This window comes from Citrus sinensis, chromosome 9 (assembly GCF_022201045.2).
Source record: "Citrus sinensis cultivar Valencia sweet orange chromosome 9, DVS_A1.0, whole genome shotgun sequence".
NCBI lineage: Eukaryota > Viridiplantae > Streptophyta > Magnoliopsida > Sapindales > Rutaceae > Citrus > Citrus sinensis.
Window position 1 is genome coordinate 23,650,427 of NC_068564.1, and position 13,656 is coordinate 23,664,082.

The 13,656-nt window shown below is 33.3% G+C and overlaps 1 protein-coding gene across 1 annotated transcript in view; it reads right to left on the reverse strand.

Annotated features, from left to right (window-relative positions):
• Window positions 1–3,610: 3,610 nt before the first annotated feature.
• Window positions 3,611–13,656, reverse strand: part of LOC102630070 (uncharacterized) — a 29,163-nt gene continuing 19,117 nt past the window's right edge. Inside the window, exon 4 of the mRNA XM_052434501.1 lies at window positions 3,611–3,649. Coding sequence (XP_052290461.1) covers window positions 3,626–3,649 — 24 coding nt within the window. The 3' untranslated portion in view covers window positions 3,611–3,625. The remainder of the gene's footprint in view (window positions 3,650–13,656) is intronic.

Here is a 13,656-nt window from a genome sequence, read left to right on the forward strand (position 1 = left end):
GGCATTACGAGATCTATGAGTATAATTAATGCTAACTAGCTCAAAGTTTCTTATTAAGTTTTGAATCTCCGAAATTATCCAAAAGATCTCAGACTTGCCGCCTTGCTTGTTGTTAACTAACTTGACTACACTTTGAGCGTCTGATTCAACAATTAAAGCCTTTGCACTTGCATTCCTAGCAATCTGTAATCCCCATTCCAAGGTTTCTGCTTCAGCAAAGGAAACATCTCCATTAAATTTCGAAATCTTGATTGCAGCTGCTATAACAGTCCCCTGATCATCTCGGATTATAGCTCCCAGCCCTGCAAGATGCTTTTCTGAGCTTGTAGCAGCATCCACATTGACCTTAACAAATCCATTTTGGGGGGGATTCCAAACCTGCTGAGTCTGCACCTGCTGACTTTCCTTTCGAACTTGCTCTGGTTTTTGAACTCTTTTGTAAGCCTCCAATACTGCTTCAGCTTTAGCAACCAGAGCCTGGGGGTTTTCTCTTTTTCCTTTAAAAAGCATCTCATTTCTTGCATTCCACACCATCCAACAAATCATAATCATTAGTTCTAAATTAGCTTTGTTTCTTCTGCTGTACAATTCATGCAGCAAACTCAAAAAATCCTGCCCAGCAGTTTGCATGATGTCATTCTCAAATAGAGTGAGTCTCCAGATTTTCCTTGCAGCTTTACACTCTACCAATGCATGAAACACATTCTCCACTCCGAACTTGCATACTTGGCACGTAGGCTCTTGGATAACTCTTCTCTTCCACAAATTTTCAGCAGAAGGAAGAATATTCTTGGCTGCCCTCCAGGCAAAAATTCTGATTTTCTCAGGTAAAGCAAGAGACCATATGATATTCCACTGATTTTTTCCTGTCATTGAACTTGAAGGCATGGCTGGAAATTTAAGGCTAAGGGCTGTTTGATAGCCACTCTTGACCGAGTAGAGGCCTTTCTTATCATAATGCCAGATGATTGTATCTTCTTTTGGGCTTCTAGGCAAAGGGATTTCAACAATTTTATCAGCATCCATTCTATTGAAGTGCCTGTATATCAGGCTCTCATTCCACTTGTTTTCTTCATTTATCAGCTCAGCAACTAGTGTATCTTCTGGCAAAGATGGCCTAACTATTGGCTTGAAGGTTGACGGCTTCGGGATCCAATTATCTTTGTGAATTTGGATTTTTTGGCCATCTCCAATTCTCCACCTTGCACCAGAACTGAGAATCTGTCTTCCCCATAGGATGCTTCTCCATACAAATGATGGTGTGGACCCAAGCTTAGCCTTCATGAAGTCTTTATTTTGGAAATACCTAGCTTGTAGAACCTTTGCCACTAATGAATCCGGGAATTGTAGTATTCTCCACCCTTGCTTAGCCACTAGAGCTTGGTTGAAAGTTGAAAAGTCTCGGAAACCCATGCCTCCTTTACATTTGGCCTGACTCAACTTCTCCCACTTCGACCAGTGGATGCTTTTTTTGTCGTTCTTTGATCCCCACCAAAAGTCAGCCACAGTTTTTTGGATATCATTGCAAACACCCATTGGGATCTTGAATACGCTCATGGCATAGGCTGGAATGGCTTGCGCTGCAGCTTTGATTAAAACTTCTTTGCCCCCACATGAGAAGAATTTGTGCTGCCAGTTGGAGATTTTGTTAAAGACTTTCAGTTTGATGTCATTAAAGAAGTTGCTCCGTTTTCTTCCTATCATAGCTGGAAGGCCTAGATACTTCTCGTGCCTTGAGACAATATTGAGCTGAAAAATCTGTCCAATTGCAGTGGCTCGATCATGCTGGACGTTGCCACTCAGGAACAGAGATGATTTCTCAAAATTAAAAATTTGCCCGGAAGCTGCCAAGTAGCAATCAAGTATCTTTTTCAGGTTCCCGCAATCGGTCATTGAAGCTCGACTAAAAATAAGGCTATCATCAGCGAACAAGAGGTGGGAGATGTTCAACTCCTTTCCAAAAGACAGCCCATGGATGAGTTTCTGTTGTTCGGCCTGCAGCAACAAAGAGGAAAAGACCTCTGCACAAGTAATAAACAAGTAAGGGGACATGGGGCACCCTTGCCGTAACCCTCTCTGGGGCTTTATAACTCCTCTGACCGAACCATTTATAATCGAAGAGAAAGAGACAGAGCTTATACATTTCATGACCAAGCAAATCCAGTTTTGAGAAAACCCTATACATTTCATAGTTTGCTCAATAAAGCTCCATTCCAATCTGTCGTAGGCTTTACTAACATCAAGTTTCAGTGCCACTAACCCATTTTTTCTCCCTTTGCAGTGCCTTATTTTATGTAAACATTCATATCCTACAATAACATTGTCGGTTATCAATCTATCAGGTATAAAAGCACTTTGCATTGGAGAGATGATTTGGTGCAGAATTTGTTTGAATCTGTTGGCAACTGACTTAGCCACTATCCTATAGATAACGTTGCAAAGGCTGATAGGCCTAAAGTCTGTAACTTTTCTAGGTTTCCCCTTCTTAGGAATCATGGCTATGTAAGTATAATTAAGGGGGGCTAGAGTACCTTGATTGTTTAAGATGTGGAGACAGGTAGTAAGGACTCCCTCTTTGACCTCCTTCCAGTGCTTTTGGTAGAAAGCTGCTGGCAGCCCATCCGGCCCCGGCGCCTTGGTTGGGCACATTTGATTTAAGGCTTCAGTCACTTCTTCCGCTGTAAAAGGTTTCTCTAACGACTCATTCATATCCTCGGATACTCTCGGGGTGATACCTTTTAGCACTGCTTCCATCTGGTTTTGACTCGGCTTGGTTGTTGTAAATAGCTCTGTGAAATAGTTGCAGAATTCATCCTCCACATCTTTGGCTCTCTTTAACCAATCCCCTGAGCTATTTTCAATCCCCCAAATTCTGTTCTTTTTCTTTCTATTCGACGCTTTATGATGGAAGAACTTTGTGTTCTTGTCCCCTTCCTTGAGCCAATCTGCTCTTGAGCGTTGCTTCCAGTAAATCTCCTCATCAATGATGATATTTTGAATCTGATTTTCCACCATTTTAATCTCTTTTCTAGATTCGTACTGCACTCCTCTCTGCTTCCATCCTTGAAGCTGCTTTTGTAACTGCTCTAGCTGTTTTTCCCTTCCCCTGAATTCCCTCTTGCTCCAGTTCAGAAGTCTAGCCATTGATTCTTTAGCTATCTTTCGAAACAAGTAAACTGGATTGCCACTCTGCCAATTGCTGTTCAAGCTCCATTCCTTGCTAACTATCTCCTTACAAGCCTCATACGGACTCCACATGTCCTCATAATGAATTCGTGAGGATTGTCGCCTACTCGCAGCCATTTCCTCTCCCCTCTCTTGAACCATCATCAGCACTGGACAATGGTCTGAGGTCCATGTGTTCAGGTTGATTGCTGCATCATTGACAAAATTATCACTCCAGGCTCTGTTGCAAACAAAACGGTCCGGCCTTTCCTCTATAAATCCCTGCCCAAACCTCTCATTACTCCAAGTAAAAGGGTAGCCCTTATACCCTACATCTGCTAATTCACAATCTCTCAAAGCTTGCCTGAAGTTATTAATTGAGTTGACATTTCTCTCATTGTCTCCGTTCTTCTCATGAGGATGCAGGATTTCATTGAAGTCTCCGAAACACAACCAAGGACTAGGAGACAAACCTTCCAACCTTCTCAAAAGTGTCCATGTATGCTGTTTCTGCCCCATTTCCGGATGCCCATACACCCCTGTGCATTTCATTTGCCTCCCATTGGCCATCTGAACTTCAGCATCTATGTGATGTTTGCTGAACGATTTAATTTGTACACAAGTTTCTTCATTCCAAAGCAAAGCTAAACCCCCTCCCCTTCCACTACAGCTCACGGCAAAACAATTATCAAATTTCAGCTTTTTTCCAGTCACGTTCATTTGCATGGTTGACAGCTTGGTTTCACACAAAAATACCAGCTGAGGACCATGCATATGGAGGATTTTTTTAAGCGCTAGAAACGCTCGGGGATTCCCCAAACCCCGAACGTTCCATGAGATGATCTTCATGGCTGTCGGCGGGGCTGGCTTCCAGCCTCCGCCGATATCTCTGCTATGGTTGAATCCATGTCCTCCATATTTTCCAACATCAATGGTTCCCAGCTCAATTTAATTTTTGCCGCTGGAGAATGGTGTCCCTGCTTCTTAGTTTCTAATTTAATTGGACTAGAGAGCTTTGCTTTCTTTTTCGGGCTTTGTCCCATTGCCTCTCTACTTGTTCGTTTATGAGCTCCCAGTCCCATTTTGGATTCTCTTCCATTTGGCTTTCTAGCCCGTCTCTTCCATTTTCTTTTTGTGGGCCTTGATTGAGTAATTTCCAGCCTATTACCAATTTTAGCTTCCTCCATTTCTTGCAAATTTGTCTTGAAAATTTCCCTCTCTTTCTCCATTCCATCTCCCGCCAATATTCCTACTTCTCTAGGAAATATTTCATTGCTGATGTTCCCACCATGCTTTTTGCCGCCCATTTGCTTTTCTTGCATCGATTCTACCACTCCTCTCATTAAATTCTGCTCACCTACTCCTTCCACCTCATCAATCTTAGTAGTCTCCACGGTTTGATCCGTTTTTTCGCCCATGGGTTCTGACCCACTTGTTCTAACCGGGTTGTCCTGGCTTTTTTGTTGTTGTTGCCGTTGCCGGTGGATTCCGTTATGCTCTGAACTTTCTGATTTTTCTTCTGATCTACTCCCTTCATAATTCCATCTCTCCTTGTTGCGGTTCTTCCTTGCACGACCTCCTATGATAATTGCTTTCATCCACCCACCGTATGGTAGTTGCTCTTTTTGTTGTCCCTGAAATTTGGCACACTCTTTGTATTGATGCCCAATGATGCCACAACAATAGCAGAAATCTGGTAGTCGCTCATAGACCACTGGCATTTGAATGTCTGATTCACCTTCTTGCTTAAGGAAGAGTATTTTCTTCAACGGCAGTGTTATATTGATTAATACCCTTATTCTCGCAAATTCGCCAAGGCATTCTCCATTTTCATCTGTCTCAATCTCCTCCACTGCCCCAATCATTCCTCCAAATTCTTGGATCAATTCTTTCTCCATGCATGCAATCGGGACATTGCGAATCTGTATCCAAAAGGCTGTGTGGGTAAAGGATTGCTTTGTCAGCTCCCCTATTCCTTTTGGTTCAGTAAGAACAAGTAATGCTCTATCAAAGTGCCAAGGACCCCCTGTTAATACTCTTTTTTTATCCGCTTCTTCTGTAAATTTAAACATAAAGCAATTATTCCCCAAGCTTTCAATCTTAACCTCTTTTACAATTCGCCACACTTGCTGCAAAGCACTCTTAAATCCCTCCTTGTTGACTGCTCTTGTGAGAAGGACTTTGCCCACTAAGCAGCTTGCCAGCATTTTCCCCTTTGTGGCTTTTATGTTCACCTCCAGTGACATACTGGTTTTGTCTTCCTCGCTTATAGTTATTGCGTTGCATTTACGAATTAGCTCGTCTGTATCCATGGCACCACAACCTACAGGATATAAATACAATAGTGCCTGGATGTATACCCCCCGTGTATGACCCCTTGCCTTCTCTGCTCTCCCCAACTTTGATTAATACAATACTCAAATAAACACCGAGAATAAGGAAAAGCTATAGCTAAAGAAAAACTTAATCCTGAAAGCACTCACACCGGAGTGACCATTGAGTCATTAAGACCCTTTAAAGCTTCTATTCTAGCTTCTCTGTCATAGAGAGAGCGTTTGAAGGACCTCTTTTAAGGCTCCATTTGGTATTGGAGAGCTACTCAAAGAGGGAATAATGACATTATTGGAACAACACAACTTTGATCATTTTTTCAAAGTTATATACATATATATTTGAAAAGATTAGGATATTCTCTGATACGTTTTCATGAGCTTTTAAAAATTTTGTATTATGTAATTTTTAGTGATAGTGTACGGTGTAGAATTTAACTTTTTTTATCTTTTTATTTATTTATCAATCATCAATTAGATTTTTTCCTAATACAAAATTAGATCATGAGAGAATCTTTATCTTAACTTAAATTTTTTTTTCTTTTTTAAATAAGGAATAAGGTTAGACATGGTAACTAACTATATTTTAATACTAAATTGCAGGTAATCATATTTAACTCCTCAATTTATCTCATCAACTCCCACTTTTGGTTGACCAATTCATTCTAGAATTACCCTAATTAAAAATTTCCATTGTTATTTACTTTAACATTTTGTTGTAGACTTTTGTGAAATTTTGTGAAAAAAGTTGTGGGTTTTGTTATTATTGATTCTATTGATTTTGATTTTATATGATAATCCAAGATTTTGACAATTTCGATTTTATTTTAGGAGTTAATATTTAATTCGGATTCTAAATCATTTCAAGGAAGTGAGAAAAAAAAACAAAAAATTTATGTTTAATTGTTATGTAATAACGATACTTCTGAAAATAAATAGAATTTAACAGAAAAATGAGCTTAGTCATAATTTGGTTTGGAAAATTTGCTGGTGCGTATGGTAGGTATAGACCTATTGAGATTAAAGATCAGTTGGTGCGTTTGGCAGAGATGGAGATTGGAAATTTGTTGGTGCAATCAATCATTACAATTCCAATTCTTAGTCAATCCTTTTCACAACTAAATTATATTGTTATCTTCTGAAATTTTTTACTGATTACCATTGTCCTTGCAAGGTTTTGTGTTTTTGAAATGATATGCAATGGTTTCATTATCACTATATATAATATATAATATTTTCATATATACAACTAAAAAGAAAAAGAAAAAAGATAACAAGAGATAAAATAGATAACTTTTTTTTTATATTTTCATTTTTTAATTATTATCTTATTTTTGTTAAATTTCTTGTCTTTACTTAGACAAGGCGGAGGGCAATTTTTCCATTAATTTTGATCACAAAAGTAATTCTATATATGCCAATCTTTGTGGAAAAAGAGACAATTAAGACTTTGTTACTTTATGAGCAGCCGAGCTTTTCTCACACTTCTTAGTCCACCGTGGCTGAATTTATTTCCTTGTCTTTCCAATGTTGTTTGTCACCGTATAAAAACTATTCTGTACAATATCATGACATAAAAGTTTTAGACCAATTTAATCAAAGTTTTATACATATATACACACACATATGTATGTATGTATGTGTATATGTATATGTACATGTACATGTATATGTATGTATTTGTGTGTGTAGTCATTCTTTAGTACGGGTGCACTTTTTTTTTTTTTCATTCAGACACTTTTTAAAACCGCACAGTTTTATAGTTTACTTAAAAACTAATTCTTTTAAATTACACGGTTTAATAGTGTGTCCACATTAAGAAAAATGCGATCATCTACACCTTATATATATATAGGGAAATTTTCCAATCGAAGATTTTAAAGTGTAGGAAAGTTTAGAAAACCTGTAAAATTGTAGGGTTTTAAATAATTAGGTGCTTAATTCATGCATTATTATTATTATTATTATAGTTGTTGTTGTTGTAGTTATTATTATTATTATTATTGCGCTTGTACATTAAAAGATAAACACTATCACTTGAGTTATGATGCTTTGGCTTTTTCATGCAATATCCATGACATTGATAAGCATTCAATTGCTGGAAGTTCTGCTTAAGAAAGACCAAGAGTGAACAAATTCTCTAATCTTTTGCTATAAAAGCAGACTAAGCATTATTGTAAAACTAGGAAATAGAACCTCACTTTGCGCGGCTTTAAAAAATAATTTAATATTATTTTTTCTTATTTTGCACTTGATGAAACTGTCAAAAATATGAATTGATTTTTTTTTAAGATAAGACAACCTTATAAAATTAATGTAATTTATGAAAGTTAATTATTTTTTTTGTTAACTTTAAAAATATATATTAATGTGTATAATATAAGTGTATGGACCTTATACCTTTTGTAGTTGTTGATTAATTCCAAATTATATTCAACTTGCTAATTTGTTAGAACTTGTTTTCCAAGCAGCTCCAACGATCTCAATATCACGCACACCACATAAACTTCCGACAACATCTGTAATATTATGGAAAAATAACATAAACATGTTAAAACATAAGGATAAATAATTTTTAATATACACTTAAAGATTAACAAACATTAATAATTAAAAAAATACCTGAGAGGATTGTGTTATCATTCACACATATATCAATCAAATTCGGAGATATGAATTGGAATTCATTAATCGAAATCTTAACAATTCCTTCTTCTAACCTCTTAAGCGAAGTTATAACCAAGAAAATAATTTTATACTGATTTGAAAGTGGTATGTACTCGCTTATAGTTGAAACAATTTTCAAATTCTTAACACTGGACAAAGAACCCTCACTCAACATGTACCTAAACTTTGTCACTAAATTTTTCATGATTGTTGCATGCATTAGATTTTCCCACGAAAAAAAAAAAAGCTACATTAAGTGTAAAACAATTGGGAAAAAAATTAGAGAAAACAATGGGAGAATGAATATTTTATATGACATTTTCATCAATAAAAATCATGTTCACACTAATCAATTCTCCATTTTTCTTGGTATTAACAGACTCTCACATCCTATAAAGCATAACCCTTATCATCCAACTATCTTTATCATTGTTCAACTCATGAAGAAAAGAGTAGTCCATGAAGCACACAATACTAAAAATTTAAATAAGTCAAAAAATAAAAACACAAGAATATTTCGAAAGGGGATGTTGGTTAAAAAAAAAAATCCAAACATAACAAATCTTAAATACTTAATGTTTATAGAGTTTAAAGAAATTAAAAGACACTAAACAAAAGGTTGCATAATTAAATATGAGATTATGACATTAAAATTAGGCCCTAGTGGCATTGGTGAGGGAAGATGAAGAAACCTTCACTCCTATATTAATTAGTTGATGTATTTTAAGCCACTAAAGTTTAGTTGTTGGTTTAATAAAATAAATGAATGTTTCCAACCTTATAATTAATTATTATTAATAGTTATATATTGTTGAATTTAAATAAAAAAGATGAAGAGGAAGAGACATGTAATCTTTTGTAATCAAGACATATAAAAAGATGAAAAATAATGATGCCACAAATCTTAAATTGTTGGCTTAATAAAATAAATGAATGTTTCAAGACATATAATTAATTATTATTAATGGTTACACATTGTTGAATTTAAATAGAAAGATGAAGAGAAAGAGAAATGTAATCTTTTGTAATCTAATAATTATTTTCTATTTTTAATATTTTGTAATGTAATTATTTTTTAATCTTAACCAATACATTAGATAATAGAGAATATAAAAAAAATGAGAAATAATAGGGGTGTTCACGGATCGGATTTTACGGATTGGACATCAATCCATATCTGATCCACGATTTTACGTATTATAAATTTTCAATCCAATCCAATCCAATCCACGGATTGGTAAAATTCAATACAAATTCAATCCATACATCTGCGGATCAGATGCGTATTTAACCCAATCCATATCCAATCCATATCCAATCCACCATTTTGCGGATTGGTTTGCGGACTGAAATTTTTTAATTCTGTCCAATCCACAAACTAACTGAATAAAAAAATTTAATATAAAAATAATTTTATTACTGATCAAATTTAAAATTAAATAAGATTTAAATAAATTAACTGTTTAAATAAAACTAGAAAATACATTTAAAGTTTCAAAATATAATACACCAAAACGAAAAAAATCTCATTCGTTTAGATCAGTACATGGAAATTAATTATTTAGGAAGTTATATTTGTTCATTCAATTTTTCATTATTTTATATTATCATCGGATAAGATATAATATAGTGTTACTATAACTATATTTTAACTAATTTATTTACTAGTAAGGCTCTGTTTAGTACAACTTTTCAAGTAGAACTTTTATAAATAGAGTTTTTACTAAAAAAAATTTAGTTGTTTGGTTGTCAATAAGAGCTTTTATTAAAATTTTATGAAATTACTTTAAATGATAATTTTTTTAAAGTTATGTTATGAAAAGAATAAAATAAAATTACAAATAAGTAGAGGATTTTTAGATATTTTAATATTTAAAAAAAAACTTTTCAACTTCTACTCCCAAAAGCCCAAAATTTGAGCTTTTACTAGTAGAGCCAAAATAACTTATTTAAGTTTCAAAAGCTCTATTAGAAAAACAACCAAACAATAACAAAAATTATGATAAGAGCTTATGAGATTAAATGAGCACTTACATCTATTAAATAAGCCATACTAAACATGCATTAAGTAATAATGCCATATTTACAAGTTTTTTTTAATTAAATAAATACTTTTTATTTTTTACGGATTTACAGAAGTAGATCCATATCCAATCCACCGATTGTGAATTATCAAATTTTCAATCCAATTCAATCCACCAATCCATGGATCAGACGGATTGAGCGGATTGGATTGGATTCTGAACACCCCTAAGAAATAATGATGCCACAAATCTTAAATACTTAATATTTATAGAGTTTGAAGAAACCAAAAGACACTAAACAAAAGGTTGAATAATTAAATATGAGATTATGTCATTAAAATTAGGCCCTAATTGCATTGTTGAGGGAAGATGAAGAAATCTTCCTTCCTATATTAATTAAATGATGTATTTTAAGGCATGAAAGTTTAATTGTTGGCATAGTAAAATAAATGAATGTTTCAAAACTTATAATTAATTATTATTAATGGTTACGTATTGTTGAATTTAAATAGAAAGAGGAAGATGAAGAGACATGTAACTTTTTGTAATCTAATAATTATTTTCTATTTTTAATATTTTGGAATGTAATTATTTTTTAATCTCAACCAATATATTAGATAATAAAGAATATAAGAAGATGATAAATAGTGATGACACATCACCTCTTGTAGTCCCAGCTTTATATATATATATATAGATAGATAAGGATCGAGGTACAGAAGTCGAGGGACTCTCCATAACAAGTACTCTAATTATTATTTGTCTTTTTCTTATTTCTTCGTGAATCAATTCGCCCTATATATATATTCTAATATTGTTTTTTTTTTAATAATTTTCTTTCTTGTATCTTTTTATAGGTGTTCTTTCCTAGAATAATAAGAAGTTGTATCACAGCTTTTTTCTAGCCTCTTATTAATTTATAAAGGACGGAGGCTCAATTCTCAAATCCATTCAAGGACACACCGGCAGTCACAAAATGGCCATACAATTGTCAAAGTTATTTGAGTTAAATTTACTTCCCAAACCAACTCAGCCGTTAGGCTCCAATTAAGTACCATTTCATCAAAATTGATAACAAATTTTAGTAGAAGTTTTACAATAAATCAGAGATAATATAATAAATTAATGCATGTATGACGTGTATAATTAGATTTAATATAATCATTAATTATATATTAGTTTTTCAAAATAAATGCACATATATCTTAACATCATTTACTTATTGTATGACTAGCATGATACCTCAGATGTACAATAGGATTTCTCCAAATTTTAGTGCCAATGGACATAAGGACCTATATATCTGTCAAATATTTGATGTTCTTTGCAAGCACATTAAATTTAGTTTTGTGCGTTTTAAAATAAGTATCTTAAGATCATAAAATACTTTCTAATTTGTATTTTCATATTTGGGTAGATTTATTTAGGAAGTAGCTGAAAATATATATATGAAAACAAAAACATATATATATGAAAACAAAAACGAGATTAGCTGGCTAGAAATGTTATTAACTATCTGTCTTGTTCATTAATTATGTGAAATTAATATAGAAACATGGGAGATTGCTAGTTTTTCCCTACTGAAATTAATATAAACCATTTACTCCCATACAAATTTTATAATAGTCAAAAACCCTGGCAGTATTACTTTTATTTTAAAATACACTTTTATTCATATTAAATAAATCATATAAATTAAAATTAAAATTAAAAACTATGTACTAAAAATAAGAAAAATCTATTTCAGTATGGATAAAAAATCATTAATAAGATATTTTTTTGTACTTTTTAATATTTTAAAATATTTTTCTTAAAATGAATATATATTTTATATTCTCAAGAGTAATTATCAAAGAAAATAACCCATTTAGCCCTCTTTTCCTTTAAATTTTTTGGTGGAGAGTGTAGTCGTGTAGATATTATGAAAATAATAAAAACCAAGTGGTATAAATTGATTTCAGTAAGGGACAAGTGGTATTTATTTCAAAACCCAAAACAATGATGTTTAGCTATCAATATTCTTTTTTTGGGTATCTTTTTCTACTTTAGCCTGGGAAACATTTTATTGACTGGTATTTTTGACACTTTATAGGTTAAACAGTACAAGACACACACAAAAAAAAATAAAAAAATTGAGACCTAAGAGTTGCATAATCTTTTTAATAGCAAAGGAATTCTTATGAGATTTGAAAAATGATGGGGAATGAATAATTTGTTAAAACAGCATGGAGATTTTGATCATTTTCCCAATTAGTACCTGAGATACAAGGGAAAAAAAACTTACAAAGTAGGCAAACTTATCAAGTGGCTCCAAATTCGGTGTCATGTAGCATAACATTATATTAACTGTTATAATGGTTTATAGGATGGCCATGAAGGATAAGCAAGCTATACAAGATCAGGATCAACAAAAGGAAAGTTACCAACCGCTAAAACACATTGCACAGCTTGCACAACTCAAGACAATTAACTAATCAAGGATTATCACCGGCCGGATTTGTAGTGATGCGGTGCTATAATTTAGGATTTCTCGTCACTCACTCTAGCCGCTTATTTCTGTTTTCTCGTAATTAAGTCTATAACGGCCGCGGCTAGCTAGTTAACTTAATGTGTATATACAGCTCTGTTTAGTCATGCTTGTAAATTGATTGAATACAACAAAGATACCCTTAATTTCATAATAAGTTTTTCATACAAGTTAATACTCTTTTTCTGTATTATATGTGACATGAATGAAAGTAGTAGTGTTTAGAATTGGCCAGTAAATGTGATTGAAATAAAAAATCGAAAAAAAATTAATGGTGTACATATAATAAATGGGTTTTAGCTACGGCACACCAAATTAATTAATTAATCACTTAAACTACATACAACACCACTCAATTTCACCGGATAATGCATATCATGATGATGAGCGTGATACCTAAATAAAATTTTCCTCCCTTAAAAAGTGAGGTTAGCCATAATTTGGTTTTGGAAATTTGCTGGTGCGTGTGGTAGGTATATATAGACCTACTGCGATTGAAAATATTAAATATGTTGGTGCGTTTGGTAACGATAGAAATTAAAATTATTTTGCTTCAATCAATCATTATGGATTACATTAGTATCTAAATTAATTGGGATATTCCAATTCCAATTTTCTAGTCAATCCGCTTCACAAGTTTCTTACCTCAGAAATTTTGAATCAGTGCTGTAAAATGGATATCCTGATAAATTTTATGTTAATGTTGAGGTGTTGACGCATTGATTTGTTGACCTCATGCACGCTTGAATATTATCACCCATTTCCTCTCTTGTGTATTTCTATAAATTTGGGTAAACTATCTAGGTGTTCTCACCTTTAATTATTTTCTAATGTGAGAGAAAAACAAAATAAAAAATTTATGTTTAATTATTAAGGATACTTTTGAAAAAAAAAATAGAATTAAGGCAAAAATGAGGCTAGTCATAATTTGGTTTGGAAAATT